At 35.6% G+C, this 25,665-nt stretch overlaps 1 protein-coding gene across 1 annotated transcript; it reads right to left on the minus strand.

The window, feature by feature from the left end:
* Positions 1–9,806: 9,806 nt before the first annotated feature.
* Positions 9,807–25,343, minus strand: CLPR1 (CLP protease proteolytic subunit 1). The gene is made up of 9 exons (XM_086440352.1): positions 24,978–25,343; positions 12,522–12,637; positions 12,204–12,407; positions 11,944–12,048; positions 11,426–11,488; positions 11,222–11,333; positions 10,366–10,427; positions 10,121–10,303; positions 9,807–10,030 (listed from the first exon to the last, which is right to left on the minus strand). The coding sequence occupies exons 1-9, from the start codon at positions 25,252–25,254 to the stop codon at positions 9,947–9,949; spliced, it is 1,206 nt and encodes a 401-aa protein (XP_086296478.1). The 5' UTR covers positions 25,255–25,343; the 3' UTR covers positions 9,807–9,946.
* Between the last annotated feature and the right edge of the window lie 322 nt (positions 25,344–25,665).

A 25,665-nucleotide genomic window follows, 5' to 3' on the forward strand; every position in this document is an offset into this window, starting at 1 on the left:
CAAAATACAGCCCAAAAGTTAGGGATTATTTAGAAAGAAAATCCTACCACAGGGCCTATTAAGTGATTTTCCCAAAAAATACCCTCCCTCAACTAAGTATACGTGTCTCTTTCTAGTTGACACTAATTAATTGGATAACGAAAAGTTTCTTGGATCCAATGGTAGTGGAATCACTAGCACAGGTCATCTATAAAACCAAGAAGCACTGAATCATCCTACCCTAGTCAAATATCGGGTTATATTATTGATTTTTTTCATCAAATGAGTGAGCTGCACCAAAAAAACATGATTAAGTGATAAAATTTGTTGAAATTGAATTATTATATTCTATGAAAAGATAAGGTTATCCTTCTTATATAATACTTGTCCTTAATTTTTAATAGTGATGAAGAACTTTTTTTTATATAAAAAATTATCTCTTAAACTGATATTTAATACTTAAAAAGTCAAAATCTCTCTCTCTCTCTCTAAAATATTTCAATTCAGTTTTCTTTTCAGTTAACCAGCTCGCTAATGTGGCATATTAGACACATTCCTTTTTATCAAAAAAGTGGATAGCCATCCGTTGAAGTTTGGACTTAATCAAAGGGTAGTGTTAAAAGCACTCCAATTATTATTAAGGACACCACACATCATAGTCAATTTTTAATCTTATATAGATTAAAATTTTTGAAATGGGTTAATTTTTTGTGAGGATGATGTATATATTGAGAAGATCATCCTCACAAAATTCCGCTCAGTCTAAATTTTTTAACTCATATAAGATAAAACAATTTAGTTATGATGTGGGATGCCCTTGATAATGATTGGGGTGCCTTTAACACTACTCTTAATCAAATCCCTTCTCTTTTTAAATGAAACGGAATTTTTAAAAAATAAAAAATAAATAAATAAATAAATTATTCTACGTGCTTGTAGTTATTCAAGAAAAGGCCAAGGAAGAAAATAATAAAGAGTAAAATGTTCCAGTGGTTATAGGAATAAAAACATTGAGTCATGATAAATTGACACGCAAAATTGATGTTCTTGGCATGACAGTGTACAAAACAATAGATCTTTTTGTTTTTTGTTTCTTTTTTTTTTGGAGATTCACAAGGAAAAAAGATATATGATTTTGTGCACTACCACGTCAAGAATGACAAATTTTACGAGTTAATTTGTCATTAGTAAAAAAAAATTGACGATCACTCGTAACAATTAGCTCTTTAGTCTCTCTGACAAAAAAAAAAATAAATAAATAAAAAAAATGAGTTCACACATGGCGATTGTGATCCATTTTGACGATTTGTGATCAGTGAATGACAAATGGAGATTCAAATACTCATACTTTCGAAGATTTAAATGTAACTTTCGATTTACTTGGACGATTTCAATATCAATTATATGATATCTGATATTTAGATGCCAGCTCAGTAGTGATCCAAAAATTAATGAAGAATGTAGCAGGGAAAGTTTATAATTTCCTACCAAAATATGCCCATGACAGGAGAAATATTTTAATGGTGTGACTATGAGGATTGGACTTGTTACATGTGTCACCACTGTAGACTTGTCCCTGTTGTCCTTTTAAGGCTGGTCACTGTTGAGAAATATTATTACCAAATAAATAAAATATAAATCCAAAGTCCAAAGTCCAAAGTCCAAACCTTTTTCATTTTTTAAACAAAAAGGTTTAGCTTTAGAATAATGTTAATGGACGGTGCAAGGGGTCAACGTTATGTGTATTATTTTAACGGTAACAGAATGATGTTAGGTAGAAGTGGGTGCCACAATTGGATTCCATATGGTGTGAGAAGAATAGGTTTGATGTGGATGTGTGCCATGAGAATAAGAATTGGTTGGGTAAATGATAATACCTAGTGCTGTCAATTGAATGGGTCGATCAGGGTTGATTTGAGACTGATCCGATAAAGATTTTGGATGGGGCCCGTAACCAGTCCGATATTATTTGGACCAAGCCTTTGTTAAATTGGGTTTTATTAGACCTTGATATTAGAATCCAAATCAATCCGATAACAAGTGGATTAATCGGATCAAATCTGATTTGATGTAGTATAATTTACATACTTTAAGATGTGTTTCATTTTGCATGGAAAATAGTTAAAAAAATCCATTTTTCATAAGAATTATAATGTTTCATGTGTTTGACTCGTATTTTTTTTTCATGAAAGATAGTTTTCCACCCTCATCAAACAATCTAGCAAATGTTGGATTTCATTTTTTTTACTTATACCAATGAAAAAATAAAATCCACCCAAAATCAAACCCTAACCACTTCTTCCTCTTTTGACCCATCACAACCAAAATTACCCTTGTAGTCGATCACCACCACCACCATAATCACCCTCATCGTTGACCACCAGCATCATAGTCACTTTTGGCCGCCCTCCCTCTCTCTCTTTCTCTCTCCTGCTCTTCTTCTTTTTTCCTCTTATTCTTCCTCCTCCCTCCGCCTCCAACGCCACCACTTCACCCTTTCTCTCTCTTCTTCTTCTTCCCTTCCTTCCTTTCTCTAAAGTTTTCCCTTCCCTTGATATTTTACAGATGCAATCAAACAATGGAATTCAATTTTTTCACCCTATACATTTTTTCCACTACCATTTTGCCAATGATTTCAAAATCCATGTAGAATGAATTTCTATGTAATCAAGTAGACCCTTATTCTCTTTTCCTTTAGGTTTATAACTATTAGCCACCTCCACTATGATTCTAGAGTTGATGGCAACTCTTTTTCAACTTGAATGGAGTGGCACAACTCTTCAAATGAAAGTACTAGTCTTTTATACTTTGAGGTCCTAGCGATAGTCTTTCGAGGATATGTGTAATTTGTGGATAATGAAACATAGATCAGAGAACATCAGTTTAAATGAAGGAAAAAAAATAATATTAAGGCATGGTTGATAGGAAAAATCATGCAGTTTAAAATACTTTAGACATTGGTTTTCATAAAACTGATGTATAAAATACTAATAATAAAAAGTCTAAAAAAAAAAAAAAGTTATCAAGACTTTACCAATATTTCCTCCAAAACCGATGTCTATTATTATAACTTCATACATTGATGTTTTGAAAATTAATATCAGAAGTCCCAAAATTTTTTGGCACCACTCTTATCCCGCTTAAATTTTACTTTAATTTAGACATCGATTATGCAAGATTTGGTGTCTATTATTAAAAAAAAAGTGATGTCTAAAGTCTTTTTTGTGGTAGTAGGGATGAATGAAATCTTTTTTTTCTTTTTCTTTTTATTGGGTTAGTTACTTCCCTTCTCAATGGTATTTATAGGGAAAAAAATAGCATTTTTTTGTTGTTGGTGGTCCTGGAAAACTGTGGTAAAAACATTATTGATATTATCAATTGACTATAATTTGCACCCGTTTCCAGAAATCATGGCTCCACTCTTGAAATTGATTATTTAATATTGAATATGTGTTTAATAATAGGGTAAGGATCCCTTAACTCATCAAGAATGACTCATGGAAAAAATACATGATCCCAACGATTTAAACACAAAATCAAATCTTAGAATAAATATCTCCGAGATATGTGTCATCAAGATACACATAAATCTCAATTGTTGGATATTGTATTTAAAAGGTTGGGATCATGTCTTTTCTCATAAGTCAATTGATCCCAGCCCTTTATAATATTGGGATCAAGACAAATAGGAACTAGAACCACAATCAGTAAGATCAAATTAAAATAGCCAAGAGTGGAACATAAAATTTTCTTTGAATCTATGAAGGTATTTCTAAGCTACAAAATTAATGAATGAGATATTGGAAAATTCATAATTTCTTACCCAAATATCCCCATGAAACAAGGAGAGGTATTTTAATGGTCTGACCATATAGCATTGGACTAGTTCCACGTCACTGTAGGCTTGTCCCTGTGGTCCTTCTTAAGAATTGTGAGAAGTGTTATTAAAACTAAATAAACGTGAAGCAATAGTCTCTCCAAAGTCATCCAAACCCTATACTTATTTTAATCAATGTTTAAATTAACGTTTTTGGTGGGTTGCAACGGTCAGGGACTGTTAAGTATCAACGTTATAGATAACGGTAACAGAATGACAGTACATAACTGTGGATTCCACAGTTTCACTGTCAATGGGGTCAAATTTCCAATTCAACCAAGAAATGGATGAGTTACTTCTCAACGTGATTATCATAAACTTTGCCCAGTTATTTGATTATATATAATACTAGAATTTGCCCCTCGCTCAGGCAAGGTCATCCATGTTATCATTACGAAGGTAAAAGGGAAAAAATAATAAAGTTATAGGTATATTATTGGAAAAAGGGTAGAAAGTTAAAAATAATAAAATTGGAGGGACATTATTGAAAAGGAGAAAAGAATAAAATAAAATAAAATTGAAGGGGTATATATTTTAGGAAAGGAATGAGTGAAAGGGAATAAAATTGAAATTATTTCTTTAAGTATTGGCGAGATAGATTCTAAACAACTCTTTGTGGACGATAAACATTGGGGGGAAGCCAATATATAGATTTTGGTGGAGAATAAAAATTAAATATTTTTGTGTTTTAAAATATTAAAAATTATTTTTTAATATTTGTTGAGTGTATACTTTTCCTCCACTCTTATGTGTGTAATACCCTTATTTAGCCTCGTGATCAGGGGCGGAGTTAGGATTTTGCTCATATGGGGCAATCAAGAGTAGAAAAAAAATTTGTGGAGACAATTAAGAGTGAAAAAAATAGTTGTGAGGGCAACTATGAGTAGAAAAAATAGATTGTAGGGGCAATAATGACAGATTTCTTTATCCACCGTTAAAATCTGTCGCAATAGCACATTAATTTATAGAATTTGAAAACTCTTGTGTGGACAAGTGCCCCTATAGCCCCCACTCTAAATCCGCCCATGTTCATAACCCTCTTATATTTATAGTTCACCCCCTCTCCAACATACCAATCCTTTGGAGTAGTTGGTTGATTAACATGGTATCAAAGCATTAGGTTCCTATAGTCATGGCATCGATTCTTTTCACCCTTAGTGACAGAGAGTGTTGGGTGTATATTTTCCTCCACTCTCGGATGTATAATACCCTTGTTAATCCTCGTGACTCTCTTATATTCATAGTTCGCCCCAACTCAAACAAGTTGGTTTTGGGAGTAGTTGGTTGGTTAATAATATTTATAAAATTAATATTTTGAGTTTATTTTTTTATTTTGGGAAACCTAAGGAGTATGCCCACCTTTGGTGAGACTTATCTCTCTAGGGCCGCACGCAACTTCCCACCAAAACATGAAAAAAAACATATATTTGACGGCCCAAGACTATTGAATTTTTTATTGTCAATTTTTTTTCGACAAACCAAAACTATCAAATTAATGGAGAAATTTGATGGTTCTAAGCCGTCGAATTGGGGAACATAAAAATTTTCAACTTTGATTTCTAAAATTTGTAGGGTTTGGCAAATCAAAATTTTCAATTTTCATGTAGTGCACCTAGTCACATGTTACAACAGGAAATATCCCCACCTTGGTGAGACTCTATCTCTTTGGGGCGGCACACACATTTCTGTGGAGGGGCATATAGAGACTCGAAGTTTGTCCGAGTTAATTCACTAATTTTCAAATTGGCTCAACTCAACAAGAAACTCTATTAGATTTGAAGCACGTAAGGTTGTTTCGTTTTATCCCAGTAAATAACGTCTCATTTTAAAAATAACAATAATTAAAGGAGAAATTTTAAAAAAGATGGAAAAATTATGAAATTCGCCATTTCTTCATTTTATTAAATTGGGGAAAATTTTCTGTTTTATAAAATAGTACATATTTTTTAAATTTTAATTCTAGTAGAGGATTAAAACATTTTTCTTTATAAAACAATAAATTTATTCCCCAATTTAATTACAATGAGAAGTGTGCCAAAATAAGAATTTTACAATCTTCAACCCATGTTTCGATAGCTCAGTCATAACTAAATCCTATATTCGTGTTAAAATAAATATACTATTTCATCAAATAAATGGTGTTGTGATTATTGAACAATAAAATCTTGCTATTTTCTGAAGAATAGAATGAGTTTTAGATATTAATGTCACAATGTTATTTAAGTTTGTGAAGTTGATACCCAAGATATGGGTTTTCCACTTTCATCACTAATCAACTTTCTTTATTACTAATTGTTTGATTGATATTGGCATTCTATTGGTGGAATTTGAGGTCCCTCTTTCTTTCCCGTTCGACTTCCCAGCATTGACACAAGGTTTATGACCTTACAACATTGTCAGTTAACTTAGTTAGTAAAGTCTTTAGATGATGATACTGGAGACTTGGGTTCATATCCCTCCAATATTGAGTTACTAAATTCATTAAAAACAGACTTATCGATAAAAAACAGGAAAGAAGATCCGCTAGAAAGCATCCTATATAATCACTTTTTGGATATGGGATCCCAAGGACAACACTAATTAACACACATCGTGATAGAAAGTGGAAAACCCATCTCACAAGAGCTTTTTTTAATAAATTGGGGATTGATAAGGACTCTCTCCCTCCATGAGGTAAGGTAATCGGGATCTCTGATTTCAACAAAGACAGAGAGATCGAACTTATATCGCTGCATCTGAGCCTCCATTAGAAATTCCACTCGCTCACGTTGTCGAAAAGACAAAGGTTATATGGATATTTTATTGTTTATAATGGTCTTATCACTTCGTTATTATACAAGAAAAATGTCTTCAAATAATGTTGTTATTTTAATGTTTTTTTAAATAATAACAATTAATTAGTTCAAATTTCAAAAGAAATATTTTTAAATACATTATTTCAGAAAATGAATATTATCATTATTTTTCCTCTTTGAATATTCGAAGTGAACGTGACACTTAAAATTCTCCGAATTTGAAGTTCCTACTTAGTTGAATTAAATAAATCACATTTTGACTTAAAAATGTTTGAGGCTTGAGCTATTAATATAAATTATGCGCATTTGATAGACCTTTGGGAAAATATAGTTCCCATTTTAATTAGGAGACTTATCTTGATCCTGTACAACATGAAATCCGATAGTTATCCAACTCCACATCTCCTTTGCATACCACTTGGCAAAATTTCTGATCCAACTCATTCATAATTACGTTAACAATATTGGAGTGACACAAAAATGACCTGATTTGTGATTACAGCCTTTAGATCCATGTATTATTATTATTAGAGTTTGGATCTATAGCAGAGGAACGATGTGTGCGTGGCATGTTTTGGTAGGAGTGTATGGCACAAGTCCAATGTTTTTGTTTCCCAACAAACATGTGTCACATAGACAATATATTTTTCTTTAAGAATGAGAATCGTTTTGAATCGCAATTATGTTTATTATTAGAATAATGATGAATGCACGCAGTTTTTAGTACATGGTTGACATGACAAAGTCACCGAACCGCAAATCTTTTTCTTATGTATCCCGAAAAAAACATCTATGGTCATCTACCCTTACCACATCAGCCACATACCAAAAAATGCATTCATCACGACTCTTATTATTATTATTATTAGTAGTATCGAGGGTCTCATGTGCAGAGATAGTCATAGGTTAATGGGCCCAAACGAATAGAACATGTGGCATGTAAAGAGTCATGGAGTTAAGTAATAAGGCATAATTCTATTGATTGTTATATCTTATTATATATCAAGAGCTTCCCCTTCGAAGCAATAATAATAAATTATATATTTTGTAAGTCATAAACGTGTTCAAATATACCAAACATTTGACATATTGATGATGAATGTAAAGGCTTAAGGGTTGAAAAGTAGCTTTCATCAACTAATCACAGCCAATTATAAACCTTTCTTCTCTTTTTGACACTTGTTTGTACAGAGGTGGTGACAGGGCCACTAGAGACTGAGGTGAGAGAGTTTTTTTCTCTTTTGATCGGCATAAGCTGGGAAGGTAAGAGAGTTCACAGGGCGAAGGTGGTCATTAAAAACATCATTCCCATCAATAACTTTAGGAAATATTATTTATTGCACTATTAACTTTTACTTTGGAACCAAACTAAATCGTCCAATTAATAAACTTTTTCAACTAAATAATCAAAATAAAAAATAAATAAAAGGACCGACTAGTTGCACACCACTAAGTAGTTGGTTGCATGCCAACCTTAAAATATATATATTTTTTTCCTTTATAATCTCTATTTTAACCTATTAATTGTAATTCATTATTGATAACATTAAGACTTAGGATTACTCACTTTCTCGTGACTTGGTCTTCTCTGCTCATGGAAATTATAAGCATACTTGTTATATGATCAAGTATTTTTTACAAAAATTATTGGACCAACGGTGTATATATATATAATTTTTATTTTGAGGGCAATCATCCAAATGGAGTGCAAAGGAAATATTTTAAGTGATGGAGTGCAATTAGTAGTCGGTGATGTGCAACTAGTCGGTCTCTAAATAAATGTTGAAGGATCTATTGTAACCACAAGATTGACGTGATCACCCAACTCGAGCTATTATTAATTTGTTCACTCTCAAGTTATCTCCTTCTAATTGTTATATTATTAGTTGGAAGATTTAGGTAATCATTTTTCATCATTCTTTTTTAGGTTAAAACTCAATTTATTGAGAGCTAATGAGTTGGACTTCATAAGCACACACTGCAGATATGTCATTCATTATTTTTGTGTTAAGAGTTACACAGCACAATATATATCAAGTGGAGTTTCATTTGAGGTCTAAACTGCAAGAACTAGTGTTGAAGGTCTATCATAGACTGATTTTTGGGGCTCTTCGCGTTGATTTCACTGAAAAACTAATAAAGAATATCCTTTCTTTCCCTTGTAAGTTTTTCTCATTTCCAATCATGTTTCCTATGAACTTTTGATGGCTTCTGAAAATATATTTTGCTAACGTTGTCGCAAAAGATATTAGATCAGAAGAAGATGATGGAAGGGTGATTCGACAAACCAGCAATTTTTTATTTGTTTAGTTCGCAAACTTAAAACTATGGTATTACTTTCCAAGTTGAACCGATGAATAGGATGGAAGAAACCCATTCACTAAGACCTCTATTTTGTATCCAAGGGTGCAAATCCAATCACCTCAATTTGAGATGACAAAAAAAATTCCCTCAGTTATTATTATTATTTTTCACACAAAAATTATTGTTTTGTGGGATAACTCTAACAGGCACTCGATGTGTATCAGATATTTGTAAGGTCGGTTTTTGTCAATGCAATAAGATCCAAATAGATTTTGTATTCAGATGACAGGCACTCAATGTGTATCAAATATTTGTAGGGTCAATTTTCAATTTGAAAGATCTCACACTTGAAAGAATAAGATCCAACATTGGTATGGTATTTAGATTCCAGTTCATGGTACATGAGGAACCCAAATACAAACTGAAGCATTTGAAATCCGAAGTTTTGTTTTATTTTTATTTTTTTTTTATGTCGTAGGCCATTTTGGGATTGGGAAGCCCCAACCCTACGGAAGTTTTGTATTGTTTCACTTTTCACTTAAGCCTTCCATGAACTCCTACCTATCAATTACATGGCACATGAGTCTCCATTAATGGGGATTTTCCAATCTTAAAAGACTATGAAACACCAACATAACAGGCAAGGATAACCGAGTCTAAGAGTGTGTTCATGTGCTCCTACGACACCGAGATGAGCAGACAACTCCTAGGACAAAGCAGCCAGAAAAGACTACTAATGGATGGTAGACAAATTTTCTATAGCAGGAAGAACACATATGAATCACAATTTTGTTGTTTGTTCCTGTACTCAAGAAACCCACATCAATTCATGCATTATCACATAATGGCGATAAACCAAACAATCTGATTAAATATACCTTTAACTTAGTGTTCGCAGTAGCGAAAAGCAACATCCACAACATGGTATATAGAACAAAATACATCTACCATTTTTCACAGATATTGTCATGATATACTTAATGCATTTTGTCTACCTAAGTCCAGCGGGAGCAGCTTGTGGTCCCCCTGCTCCTTTTCGCATGGCTCTAGATTGAGCAAGAATGTCCTCATAGTCCTGGTAAGAACACATTACAAATAATAGTAAAAGACAAGGAAGACATTTAAGCTTTTCAAAGTAACTGAAGACATTGAAAGGAAGCCTTACCCGTTTCTCAAACGCAACATCTCTAGAGTTGATTATCTTGTCAACAATTCCATATTCAATGGCTTCTTGTGCTTGGAGATACTTGGGACGCTGGACGTCTTTTGCGATTTCCTCCTTTGATTTCCCAGTTCCTTTAGCTAATAGCTCAATGTAGTAATCTGTGGTTGCATCTAACTCTTTGGCCTAAAAAGAAAGAGAACTCAGGAAACAGTCGAGAAAACAATCAAAAAAGTCAGAGAGAGTACCTTGATCCACATATCGATCACTGCCCCGCTTGACCTATCAACTTTTGGCAAATATAATTTTGCTGCAATTCAATATTAAAATGATCAGAAGCCATCCATACCTCACACTTACTTGATATGTGGTCGTCTTACAGTTCGTTCCAAACTGCTCAGAAAGCACCTTTAGGGCATATAGCCCAAAATTCAGACTTACAGGAGTATCTTAATGGTAATCTAGAGCTATGTTACCTGATTCGTGGGTTTGCTCAGTTCGAATTCGGTTCCCGGTTCGCCACTCAAGAATGAACCCAATCCATAGGGGTAGCCAGAGATGAGGGGCATTTAAAGGTTGAAGTGATGAGTAAGGTAAGAAAGAGATTGAAGATGGCAGATTTTGGGAAGAAAAACAATCAAGCTTTTTTAATTTATGAGTTGAAGATTTGGTCATTTTGCAAAAGTCTATTAAAAAAGACCAAGGTCAAAGGGGCATGCTATTGTTTTAAAATTTTAGGGGGATATCTTAAATATTATCAAACTTGTGGAGGGGGAAGTAAAAAAATAAGATAAAATATACAGTTGCTTTGGTTTGCTTCATTTCACCAACCAACAGCCAACCGTACCGCAAAGTGGTTTGGTCCAAACCAGTTTGCAGTTCGGTTCCTTTCCAATGAATTGGGTAACCCTGATCTAGAGTACCGATTATTTGAAACGACATGGTTAAAAAGGTCGGGTCTTAAGATCTGTCTGGTTGATCTGATCTACGGTTATGCTTTCCATACAATAGGTGGCCTGCTGATAATAAATGCTCCTCGGGTAGGGGACACCGGACGTTTCTTCAAAAAGAAATTATATTTGTTGAAATGAAGATGAAACATACTCGATGCATTCGGCTGTACAGCACGGAAACCCTTGGCTCCAAGTGATAACAACATTGCTGCTTGACCATATGCCATGCCGCAATTCACCGTGTAGATTTTGGATTTGCAGTACTTAATATGAAGAAAACAGATGACATTAATGCGGGTTGATTGATGAAATTAAAAGCAGTTATAACCCCATAGAATCAAATGAGATTTCTTACAGACAAGGTGTCAGCGATTGCATATGCCTCAGTTTCAGATCCAACAGTCTCCATCTTCTCATTCTGGCATATAAAGAGAGGAATTCAACTCTGGAAGTAATGCTGCCGGCTAAGGAGGAAATATTTCCTTAACATGTATGTATGTATGTATCTACATGTGTATATATAGGGTCAGGTTCGGCAGCCAACATTAGGGAACCAACGTCGGGAACCAAAATTTGTTTTATATGGGTTAAAAGTTTCAGAAAATAGCCCATTCTGAAACTTCTAACCCCATCAAAAGTGGTTTACAAATTAATGGTAAAAATCAACGGTCTACAATTCTTCAACTTGTAAATCACTTTTGATGAAGTTATAAGTTTCAGATTGGGCTGATTTTTTGTGAGGATGCTCTCCTCACCATAAAGATCATCCTCACAAAAAAAACCAGCCCAATCCAAAACTTTTAACCCATATGAGACAAATTTCTCCCTAATGTGGGCTGCAAAACATGTCCCATATATCTATCGTAGACTTACCTGTGTCCCAGATGAATTAATATATAAATATATAGGCTTGGAAGGATTATCATAATCCAACCACATAAGCTGAGCAACAAGAAGCTCTGTTACTGCCGGAACAATCTGTTGTAAACCAGAAACAAAAAAGTTTAAAATGACAGATCAAAGTATACAAATGTGACGAGAGAAACCAGAAAAATCTAAAGCAGTAGGTTATCAAAAAGAAAAATCTAAGTTGTGAATAATAGAATCAAACAAGATCGAGTGTAGTGTCTTACAGACATGCCTAGAAAGCAAATCCGGGCATCCAAGAGTAAAGAAGGCAAATCTGGAGGAGCACTTCTGGGTCTTCCAAATCCTCGGGCCCCTCCACGGTACATGCTTACACTCATACTATACCTTGATGGACCTGAATCCTTCATTCCTGATTGGCTCCACATTCCCCCATGATTTATATAATTAGTGGCAGACGCAATGCTTTCCTGTCACAGTTTATAATTGTGTCATGGGAATAGCGAATTTTTCCTAGAAGATTAAAAATAAAGACAACACGACTGCAATGTAAAACAAAAAGGAAAAAAAAAAACAAAGAATACCTCTGTGACTTTTTCTGATTGTCTTCTGACGGGGTTATCTTCTGTCATGAACATGTCCATTTGTGAAGGCGTAAGGCCATAAAGGTGTTTGGGTACATTTTTGTAATTGTCCATCACTATAAAAGAGAAACTTAGAAAAAAGTTTCCAGGAGAAACTAAACAATTCTAGTTGTTGTAAAGAAATTTAAAGGAAATCAAAATGATAAAGGTAAATATAAATGCTGATTACATGATCCAAATTTAAAGGTAGATAAGTCCTAGCAATTTTAAAGACCTCTACTTACTGAATCAAAAACATAAAACCTAAAACTTGGGCGATCCTTCAACTTATTGTTATTAAAGTATTAGTTATGTTGTAATGTATTAAGGCACATTGAGATGCACCGGCTCATCTTATTTAGGATCAGATCATGAGGTTAGGATAGTTAGTCAGATATGTAACTATTTGTAGTTGCCTTCTCTATTTAATAAGAATCTCACCGGAGATCAATGTATTCAGATATTCCACTTAAACTTAAAAGTTATCATGGTATTAGAGCAGGTCTTTATTGACAACCAAACTTGAAACGCCACTCCTCCACCGGTGGTGGAAGTACTGCAGGCAAAACATCACCCATTTCTTCAGCCATTTGGATATTTCATCAAACATTTTATAGGCACGGACCATCAAAGATGTTACCAAATCCTCAAACTTCTTATTCAAAATACCAAGCAATCCATTTGGACACAAGGCCTTTGTTTTTCACTGCCAAAGGTGGGATCAAGGTCTAATCTTTGCCATGATCATTTTCACCATGTTTATTATCATTGCCACTACCATGCCACCGTTGATCTAAATTCAAGGTTTGTAGTGTACTTTACATGAGAGTAGAACATGAATTTCTCTCTTCTCCACTTCTCAGATTGAAATGGCTGCCAAAGATGGTCTTCATTATCAAAGGAAAGTCCCAAGGCGCACCACTATTGTTGCAGAATTTTATCGTGTCTTCACCAAATTGTCGTTTATGGCCTCACCAAATCACCATTGTGAAGTTAACACTAAGCGTATCGCATAACAACCTTTTCTATTGATGGGTTGCATCCAACATTCACAGTCGGAATATTACCTCTCCAAGCACCTGATGTAGGAAGATGAGGGAAGAAAATGAAATATGGGGATTCAGGAATCTGGTTTGGGATTGGGCCAAGGATTTGAGCTATGATAGGGTAAACCCAAAAGAATTTGAGTTGTGGGGTTAAATTTTGATGTTTTGCAATTACAATCACAATCCCAATGGCTATATGTTGAAAGGTAAAATATAAAGTTTTGCAATTGTAATATTTTCAATAGGATAAAGGAAAGGGTTAAGGCCCAGGTTTATAGGTTAAGGATCAAGGGTTGTGAGAAAAGGATTTCAAGAATTCAAGGTTCAAAAATCAAAATTCAAGAATTCTAACAAGATTCAAGAAGGGTTTGAATAGATTGATTCGTCACATATAAACAAAAATAATATAAAAAATTTGGATTGACGAAGATAGGACTAAAAAGAAGATTAAAGAGAAAAACATGGTAGATTTACCTTAGAATCACCCCAATGATTTCATAGCATCACCACGTTGAATGTAACAACATTTAGAATAAGAAAACAGAAACTTCTGTCAAAAAAAAACATCATTCATTCTCTCTTTGTCCTGCATCAAATTAATATCGGAGCCTAGGTTCAGGTAACAAAAAAAATTAGTAGATCATGTTGAGAGAAAATGGACCCAACATACACGTTCTTAGAGGAACTAACAACTATGTTGTCAAACTTACGTCAAACAAGCCTCTCGGGCAGATTTCTATTGTGTTCGTGACCGTATTATAAAGGAAAGCGAAGAACGCAAACAACTACATGAACGGGATGAAGTGCCCATGCAACAAAACTTATGTTGCAAGTGCAATCGTCTTGGACACTATAAACCAGAGTGCTCAAACTAGGATAATGAAGCATGTGATTAAAGTACATGAGCCTAAACTCAAGGCGAGTAATGAAAAAATCGATGAAGAAATTTATGAACCTGGTTTCAACGAGAGTGAGATTGATGCATGTGAGGCATCATTATTGGATCTTTGAAGAAGAATCTATGTTTGAAAAATCTGAACCGAAAAAGGAAATTGTTGATTCGCTACATCCTATACCTCTTACATAGGTTTTATCCAATGGAAAAGAAAAGGTAGATAATATTTTGGACAAACCAATGAGTTACATTATCCATGGAGCATTTCAAAGTGCCAGCTTCAATTCTTGTCAGAAAATAAGTGTCCAACAATCATTTATCTGGTTTGATATATATATTGGAGCGTAGAGGATGCATTGGTTTATAAGCAAGTCAAGATCAGATTGCATGTAGATTATAGGGACCTGATCTGTTGGTGTATTACAACCATTTTATTTCGCCAGTGGAGAATCTTCCCATCCGAGGAGAATTGATGGGGACATCAAAGTTTGAAGAGTAGAGATTTTTTTTTTTTAGGATTTTATTTTGGAATTATTTTATGTTTTGGGGCATATTTACATGTTTTATTGGCCCATGGTCATATAGATGTTTGAGGGTAGTTCAGTAAATTTAATGTTTTTTTTATTAAGTTTATAATGGTTGAAGATTTAGGAGAGAGAAAATTAAGAAAATTAGAAATTTTTTGTATTAACTTAAGGGTAACTTAGGTCTTTTTCTCTTTAGGATTTTGTTTTAATATTTAAATACACCTTTATGTTATTTTATCAAGACTTTTTTTTTAATACATGTTAAATAAGTTGTAGGGTATTTTAGTCTTTTCACTTTTTTATTTATCTTATGTAATCTTATATAGCCTAATTAGGGCTAATTAATCGAATAATAATCCTCTCTTAATTTTAACTTGGTATCAGAGCGAACTCTCGACCTCTACTCCTTCTGCGATAACTCCATTGACAAGTTTTTCATCAAAAACAGCACCGATACTTCTCATCTTCGATTCAGATCACCCCTACGGGGGTTCTCAGTCGCAACATACCCTAATCGCATCATGCGATAGGGAGATAACAGTTATTTAGAGCCTGCGATCAGGCTGTATTCACAGCAGTGATGCTGTTGAGGACTTATGACATCTCTAGTGGTCTCGTATAAGATTTTCGACACCCACAGTGGCTGTCTTTGAGACTTACGACTACCTAACCAACTCGGTTCGACCTCTACGATCACAACAGGCGATAGTTTCTGAGCAGACAACACCAGTAGAGGTTGCTCTGCCTCACACGACGCTGGTTGGTAGCTGCCAGAACCTTGCGATCACAGCAGGGGCCTGTACGACCCTTGTGGGTAGCCATCTAGGCTTTTTTTACCACAGCAGGCGATGCTCTGCCTTGTGCGACACCAGTAGGTTGCTGTTTGGGCTCCTTCTTCTTGTTCGATCACAGCAGGAGTTAGTTTTTTTTAGCAGGCGACACCATTAGGTGACTGCCCTGACCTGTGCGACACAGCAGTTTGCTGTTATGAGTCTTGGGATCACAACAGAGTACTCGGATTCTTTGATGGCCTCTGAGACATCCTCCTCCTCGATCACTGGTAATAGTAATGGATCGAGTGGTTCTCTTTCTCACTCAACCGATTTTCCAGGTATTCAGATCACTACCGTAAAATTAGATGGTCCTAATTATCTCCTTTGGGCACGATCAGTTGAAATGTTCATTGGTGGAAAAGGGAAAATCGGTTACCTCACTGGGACAGACAAACAACCTGCACAGACTGACAGTTCTTACTCCCATTGATTTGCTAATGATTCTATGGTCCGTTCTTGGTTGGTTACTTCTATGCAACCACACATTGCGGCTGGTTTTATGTTTTCCTCGACAGCAAAACAGATATGGGATTTCGTAAAGAGTATTTACTCACAACGTCAAAATAATGTTAGGATCTTTAATTTGGAGCGTGAGATTTCTCGTATTTCCCAAGGAGACTCTTCAGTTACCACTTATATCTCACAGCTACGTGCTCGGTGGGAAGAGCTGACTTTCTATTCCTCATCCTATGTTTGGAAAGACCCTCTTGATGAGACATTATATTCGTCAATTCTGGATAAGAATCGGGTTTTTCAGTTTCTAGCGAGTCTCCGGGACGAATTTGAGTATGCGCGAGTTCATTTATTGGGTATGGATCATTTTCCATCGCTTCAGACTGCTTATTCATATGTCTTAGCGGATGAGAGTCGTCGTGCAGCTGTCCTACCTCATTCTTCAGGGGATCATTCGGCTATGCTTACTCGTCTATCTTCTCCACAACCCCCCAGTGGGTCTATGCCTACCCGTCAACGACATAAGTGTGATTATTGTGGAAAGTTAGGTCATGTGAAGGCTCGATGTTATGCACTTCATGGTCATCCTAATCAGCAACGTAAACAGTCTCAACGATCTTCAGCTCATATAGTTTCTCAGTCGACTACTGATTCAGCACCTCTTTCAGTTACTACATCCTCATCAGACTCAGTATCTCTATCTCAAGTAGAGCTTGACAAGTTCAGAAAATTCTTCAATCAGATAGAGACTTCATCTCAGCCGGTTTCTACCTTCGTACACTCAGGTACCTTTGCATCTGCAAACAGTGTTTCCACCACTTCCTCACCTTGGATCATTGATTCTGGTACCTCAGATAACATGACCGGTATGTTCTCCCTATTTCAAACCTATAGTGTTTGCTCTGGTCATCGCAAGGTTCGCCTAGCTGATGGTTCTTTGTCTTTGTCTTCCATAGCTAGTCAAGGTCTTTTACCTGTTACATCCTCTTTATCCTTAACTAAAACACTGCATGTTCCTCAACTTACTACTAACCTGGTATCCGTTAGTAGTCTTACTAAAAATTTGAACTGCAGTGTAACCTTTTATTCTTCTCATTGTGTCTTTCAGGATCTGGAGTCGAAGAAGACAATTGGCACTGGACATGAAGTGAATGGATTGTATCTCCTGGATGTTCCCGGTTCCCCTAGCACCCATTCCGCTCTTCAGCTTAGTAGTTTTAGTAGTCAATCTAATAAGGCTCTTGTAATGCGTTGGCATTTACGCTTAGGCCATATTTCTTTTGGATATTTGAAACACATGTTCCCTAATTTATTTAATAATAACAATGTGCTTGATTTTTCTTGTGAAACTTGTCAATTAGCTAAACATGTGCGTTCTTCTTATCCTATTAGTATGAATCCTACTACACCTGCTATGTTTGACTTAATTCATTCTGATGTGTGGGGTCCTTCCCCTGTCACATCTACTCTTGGTTTTCGTTATTTTGTTTTGTTCATTGATGATTACAGTCGCACCACTTGGGTTTATCTTATGAAACACAAGAATGAGGTTTATGGGATCTTCAAGCAATTTCTTACTATGGTTCAAACCCAATTTGGTCGTACCATCAGGACCTTCCGTTCTGATCATGGTACTGAGTACACCTATAGTGAGGTCTTGAAACTTTGTTTAGAGTCTGGCATTGAGCATCAAATGTCCAATGTTAAGACCCCTCAGCAGAACGGCCGATCCGAAAGAAAAAATCGTCATATTCTAGAGTTAGCCCGTGCTATTTCGATTGGCATGAACGTGCCCCAATCCTATTGGGCTGATGCAGTTCTTACTGCTGTTTACCTTATTAATCGGACCCCCTCCAGTGTTCTTCAGTTTGTCATACCTCTCTCTAAGCTCTCTCCAGATCGTCCCGTGTTTCCACTTCCTCCGCGTGTTTTTGGGTGTGTCTGTTTTGTTCAAATTCTTGACCAAAATCGTTCTAAACTTGACCCTAAAGCCGTCAAATGTATCTTTCTAGGTTATTCCTCTACCCAGAAAGGATGCCGTTGTTACCATCCTCCTTCTCGACGACGTTTCATTTCTCGAGATGTTTCTTTTTTTGAGCATACTCATTATAATGGGTCCGTTGGCATTCAATCTGAGTGGTTTCCTTTGGATTCACCTGATGATCATTTTCCTTCTTTATTTCCCCTTCCTCTGCCTGTTCCTCTCCACCCCCTGTCAGTTCGTCCTCTCCTCCATTGCAGGTTTACTCTCAACGTCCACGTGATACTACCATCACTTCTATGTCCGACCAGCTCGCCTCTTCGCCTCCAGCTCCGCCTTCGTCTGTTCCCTGTGATGATCTTCCTATTGCCACTCGTAAGGGTAAGCGCACTTGTACTTATCCCATTTCCAATTATATATCTGACTCTGCACTATCACCCTCATATCGGAGTTTTCTTACTTCTGTTTCCGCTGTTTCTCTTCCTACTACTGTTGCAGATGCTATTGCTCATCCTGAGTGGCGCGCCGCTATGATTGATGAGTTGACTGCTCTTGAAAAGACTCAAACTTGGGAAATTGTGCCTCTTCCGCCTGGAAGGAAAGCTGTGGGTTATCGCTGGGTATTCACGCTTAAGCATAATCCGGATGGTTCCATTGCTCGTTATAAGGCCCGTCTGGTGGCCAAAGGTTATGCTCAAACTTATGGGATTGATTATCAGGAAACTTTTGCTCCAGTTGCCAAGATGACCACTATTCGCGTTCTACTTTCTGTTGCTGCTATCCGAAGATGGCCTCTTTTCAGTTAGATGTCAAGAATGCTTTTCTCAATGGTGATCTTCAGGAAGAAGTCTATATGGTCCAACCTCCTGGGTTTCTTCCTTCTGCTTCTCCTACACATGTTTGCCGTCTTCGCCGGTCTCTTTATGGTCTGAAGCAGTCTCCTCGTGCTTGGTCTGAGCGCTTCACTAAGGCCATGCATCAGTTTGGTTTCCATCAGAGTTCTGCTGATCACACCTTGTTTTTGCGTCACTCCCAAGGCAAAACTATTGCTTTGATTGTATATGTGGATGATATTGTTCTTACTGGAGATGATGCCGATGGCCTCACCGAGGTCAAAACTTACTTAGGCCGTCAATTTGAGATTAAGGACCTGGGACATCTTCGTTATTTTCTGGGTATTGAGGTTGCACGGTCCCAGTCTGGTATATTTATTTCTCAGCGTAAGTATGTTCTTGACTTACTCCGTGCCTCCGGTCAGCTTGGATCTCGTCCAGCTGATACTCCTATTGAGTAGAATCACAGGTTGGCTGATTCTGAGGGGGAGTGTGTGTCAGATATTGGCCAATATCAGCGTCTTGTGGGAAAATTGATCTACTTGTCTATGACTCGCCCTGACATTGCCTATGCTGTTAGTGTTGTAAGTCAGTTTATGCACTCGCCTCGAACATCTCATCTTGTTGTTGTTCATCGTATTCTTAGATACCTTAAGGGATGTCCTGGTCGAGGTATTTTATTCAACAATCATGGTCATTTTCGCATTGAGGCATGGACAGATGCAGATTATACTGGTTCAGTGACTGATAAACGGTCTACTTCTGGGTATTATACTAAAGTTGGTGGTAATTTGGTAACTTGGCGTAGTAAGAAGCAGGATGTGGTTTCTCGGTCGAGTGCTGAGTCAGAATACAGAGCCATGGCACTTGGAGTATGCGAATTGTTGTGGCTCAAAATCTTACTAGCTGATTTACGTCTTTCTGTGCCGGTCCCCTTCTTACTATATTGCGATAATAAATCAGCTATTAACATAGCTGCAAATCCGGTTCAGCATGACAGAACGAAGCACATAGAAGTTGATCGTCATTTCATTAGAGAAAAGATAGCTTCTGGACAGATTTGTACTCCCTTTGTTCCTACCTCTCAACAACTTGCTGATGTTCTTACTAAAGGTGTTAGTAAAACCTCCTTTGAAGATGTCTTGTCCAAGTTGGGCATTGTTGATATCCACGCACCAACTTGAGGGGGAGTGTTAAATAAGTCTGTAGGGTATTTTAGTCTTTTCACTTTTTTTTATTTATCTTATGTAATCTTATATAGCCTAATTAGGGCTAATTAATCGAATAATAATCATCTCTTAATTTTAACTATACAATTTATAGAATTTCTAGTTTTCCTATCTTGAATGTTGGGGCATTCATCTTAGTAGAAAAAAATCATCAATATCATTCATTTTTCTTCTTAGTTTGCAGGTATTAGTCTAATTTTCTTCTTTTTCTCCATCATTTTCTACAAGTTTCTTTGATTTTTGTTTCTAAACACTAGGTCAGCCCTTAGAAACATCTTTAAGAGTCCCTAAACATTATAAAACCAATCAAATATTCTCATAAAACCTACCATACCGCTGCCCAACCCAAACCAGTCCGAAAACCCTAGCCAAATCAACCTAACTCACTCCAAAAATCATCCCTACTTGTTGCCCCATAATTTATAACAAGCTTAGACCATCCTATATCATTATTTTTATTAATCTAACCTTACTCCAACCCTAGATTTAATCTTAGGAACCATAATTTTCTATATCTTCTCAGATATTGTTAGATTAATATCTTAGGTTAGTTGAAGTTCTACCTTCCATAAGATTCCTCAATTTAATATTTTAGATTCAGACCGATGGGGCTTAAAACATTGTTTGGAATTATTAGTTAGTTATTTATTAGACTTTTCTTATTTTCTGTGGTAGTATCCAGAAGTTTATAATATTCTTTATCCTTGGTAATTTCTTCATAATGTCATAATCATCATTTTAGTTAGTTTCATAGTCTTGCTTCCTATTTGGCATCAGAGATGATTTTTGGACAGCAAGTATGAATGATTTTTAGAGTAACTTAAGTCGATTCAGTTAGGGTTTTGGGACTGGTTGGGACTAGGCAACAACATTGTAGGTTTTGGAAAGGATTTGATAGGTTCTATTATGTATAGGGACTCTAAAAGATGTTGGTAAAGGTTGACCTAGTGTTTAGAAACAGAAAATTAAAGAAATCTATGGAAAATGATGAAGAAAAAGAAGAAAATTAAATTAATACCTGCAAACCAAGAAGCAAAATGGTAGATATTGATGATTTTTGTCCACCAAGATGATAACCCAACATTCAAGATAGGAAAACCAGAAATTTTGTAAATTATATTAAAAAAATCTGATAAGATAACATAAATGTGTGTTTAAATACTAAAACAAAACCCTAAAGAAAAAAAGACTTAAAGCTACCCTTAAAGTTAAAAATAAATTACAAAAATTCTTTAATTTTCATAACATTTTCTCACCTAAACTTTCAACCATTATAAATTTAATAAAAAGACATACTAAAGTTACTAAACCACCCCCAAACATGCATACTACGACCATGGGCCAATGAAACATGAAAATAAGCCCAAGAAGATAAAAATAAGTCCAAAATAAAAGCCTAAAAAAATCTCTACTCTTCAAACTTTAACATCCCCCCATCAGCACCCTTTCTCCTAATTTGATGGAAAAAAAATTTGAAGAATGTGGGCTCCACCTTCCAATAGCTAGTTTCCAACTAGACTTTGTGGATTTTCTTGACATAGGTCGTAGAAGCCCAATGATCTTGTGCCTTAGTCCATGGGCCATTAAAATCCACAAATCCAACTTCAGTCTTATCCTTCAGAGTCAAGATTTTACTCTTTTTCATAGAAACAACCTTAAAGGTTTGGTAATTCCCATTGAGTAATAGTCAAGACTCGCAATCCAATTGAATGCTCTTGAATGAGATCATATGATGATCACTAGCATGGTGGAAACTCCTCTTTGAGAACATCAATTCAATAAATGTGATCAGGTATTAGAATATTAGTTATGTGGTAGTGTATATTAAGGTACATTGAGATGCATTGGTTCATCTTATTTAGGATCAGATCATGTGGTTAGGGTAGTTAGTCAATTATGTAACTACTCGTAGTTCCCATCTCTATTTAATAAGAATCTCCCCAGATATCAATGTATTCGAGTTTACAATTGTCATACGTGAGAAATGGCTCTTTGGAAGTTGTCTTAAAAACCACAAATTTTGTCAAAAATGCATGAAGACACGAAAGAGCTTGAAGTTTGAAGTTACTGACCCAATTGGTAACATGACGATTGAATAACACTAGCATAGATCCAATCAGTAACTTGAAGATTGAAGAATGTGAAGATATAGAACTGATCGGTAACTTGAAAATTGAAGAATAAGTTATTACCAATCTGATAGATAACTTGAAGATTGAAGCCTATGAAGATATTACCGATCTGATCAATAACCTACATAAAGGCGAATACCAATCCAATCGGCAATCCAATATTTTCCATTTTTCTATTTTCATGTGACTCCATACCTATGTACATTTATAAACAGGGGTGGGGAGGTCTAAATGAGACAGTCTTTCATTTTTCATGCTTTTCAATTTTGGGCTTGTAATTCTCTCTATTCTCTCATAAGACTTCAGGGTTCAGATCCATTCTTTTTCTTGTATATCTATGATTCTTTTGAAGCTTTTCACTAGCAAAATGGTAAGTTATCTGTTCTAGGATGGATGTGATTTCGTCTTTCATTTTTAATTTCTTATTGAATATTATCCAGAAACCAAGTTGAGAACAACCAAGTTAAAACCAACTAACTCACTGTAAGCTTGATTGCTTACCAATCCAACTCATGGTGGGTACGAAGAAGGATTGGAACTCGAATTCCCTAAATCGAATTCATGTTCATGCTACATTATGGATTCCAATAAAAAAAATCCAGGTGTAATAGTTATATATACATCAAGGACAAGTATGTATTTTCTTGGGGGAGAATAGAGAATGACTAAGGATTTATATTGCTCAAATGAAGATTAGTATGGATTTAATTGTTTATTGACATTTTCCAAACAAGTATTGTTGAAAACTCAAGACTACTATTGCCTATAAAAATTCGCCCGCTTACAAGTTGGTACTCTCATTAGCATTTCTAAGATATCATATTAAGAAAAGAATGACACCTTCATCAACATCTTTCATTTTCTCTACAATATTTCCAAGGAACACTCCCCGCACTTGACGCCAAACCATTAATATTCATAGATTGCTTCTAACCATTAGATGCTATTAAAGCAATTGTAATAAACAATCTAGATTTCCAGATGAGATCTCTCAACTTCATAAGCTCAACTCCTTGCCTTAGTCAGATTGACTGAGATTCCCAGGTGAACATCCCTCAAACTTAATTTTAACTCTATTATTCTCCGATTTTACCATCCAAGCACCACTTTATTTTTTGGGATCTAACATCACCAACTGCTCCCAATTTATTCAAGGTCCCGAAATTTTTTGTATTAACTAGAAAATTAAGGTCCACTTATTGAACTTCCACGACTGCCTTACTTGTCTTTACTTTTTTATTACACAAACAGGGTTTCAATTCATATCTCCATCTAGTTTTGTCGTGTTACATTTAATTTAATGAAATGAATTGAAAGCTTTTAGAACCCTTACCTAATTTAATCCAAAAATTAGAATGACATTAGTAGTGAATCTGTTAAAACAGCATATGACTTGAGATAAAAGGTCATTTTTTGTAAAAAATAATCATATTTCTTACTTTCCAAAACTCCCGACAAAGAGCACAAGGAACATAAGTCCAGAGAATGTTTCACTTAGTACCAAACACATTTCAAAAGCATCGAACAACAAGATCATCTACCTTTTCAGGGTTTGTTCTATCTACACAAAGGACACACCAATTCCATACTCCACTTGAAAACATATAATGAACAACAAAGAGTGAAAATCGTTTTTTAATATTATAAATAGAAAATTGTGACTCCCTATGTTTTAGGGTCATCCATTCCTACCCTAATGTGGAAAAATCTATGGAGGATGCATGGGGTGTCATTTTTTAAGGCAAATACAAAATCAAAGCCCACTACAATTATAATCGGTGAAGCAATGGTGGTCTATTGAGAGATATCAACATTTATTCATAAACAATGGAAACTACAATAGCACTAGAATCATTCACATGAGTGTACAAGTTAATTAGCTATGGAGCTAGAGAGACTAAACATGAATATGTAGATGATCAACACCAAGTAACAGAAATTGCCATCAACCGGACCTAAGGAACAATTTTACTAAGATGCCGGGTTTTGGGGGCCAAACCAAATTAGAAAGCCCATATGAACGAATGGGTTGGGAGTCGGGTGTTAATTATTGATTAACAAATTCTAAAAATCATATAGAAACTCTTCCAAACAAATTGGGAACTAATCATTTAGTGAGTAGCAAAGCAAAGAAACTATATACAAGTAGTTCAATTGACAACAACAAAGTCAGATTTAATTTGCACTTCCCCTTCTCACCCTGCAAAGGCGTGTGATTTCAATCTATTTTCTATCAATAAAATGCCAAAAATCCTAAACAAAGTTCAAAAATTCTAATAAGAGAGAAAGAAACAAACAAACCCATTAAAATTTATTCAACCCCAATACAGGAATCAATCACCAAAAGGGAAATTATCACCAAAAATAAAAAATCAAAGTAACCCAATAGACAAAATTGCAAAATAAAACAAGAACAATAAAGGAAAAAAAAAAGTCAATTGAAATTAAAACGGGAGCAAAGAAGAGATTTTTTTTCCTAGAGACTCACATCCATCTTTGAGATTCACCTCTCTGAACTGTTTGGGGATGTGATCGAAAGAACTCGAGGCAGAGGGAGACTGAAATTTCCGAACTGCTTTTCTTCTTCTCAAACTAAGAAGAGACGAAGAGGGAGTCGCGAAGAGCTTCTTGGCGTCACCACAAATAAAAGAAGTCTTGGAGAAACTAAACCCAGCGCCCAAATTTTCTCGATTTCCAGACTCGTTCATGGTAACTGTGGATGAGGTTGGAGGAATAGTTACAGAAGAGATCAGTGAGGTCGCCATGGATGATGGATTTCTCTGCAACTTCAAGAACCCTTTTTTACACTAACGTCTGATGAATTAAGGAGGAAGGTTGAGGTTTTATTTCGGTTTTATCTTTCTTTTTTCTCATATATAGTATATAGTATTCAAACCTCAAACGATGTTTGAGGATGAATAGGGAAGATATTTCTGGGAATCTTTAGAACATCTAATGATCTCTAGGTAAATTATTCTTTTTCTTCCCATCTCAGCCGTACATTTGACAATATCCGTCAAACGTAGTTTGGGGTTAAAAAAGAGGTCTTTCATTTGACACGCCAATTTGTTCTTGTAGGACCCCATACCAAAATAAGATGTTTTTTAATGAATTGGGGGATGATTTTTTTTTTAATTGCACATTACATGTTGGTAAGAAGTGTAGCATGCGATATA

This window comes from Akebia trifoliata, chromosome 4 (assembly GCF_017979445.1).
Source record: "Akebia trifoliata isolate Shusen 1 chromosome 4, ASM1797944v1, whole genome shotgun sequence".
In the NCBI taxonomy this organism is placed as follows: domain Eukaryota; kingdom Viridiplantae; phylum Streptophyta; class Magnoliopsida; order Ranunculales; family Lardizabalaceae; genus Akebia; species Akebia trifoliata.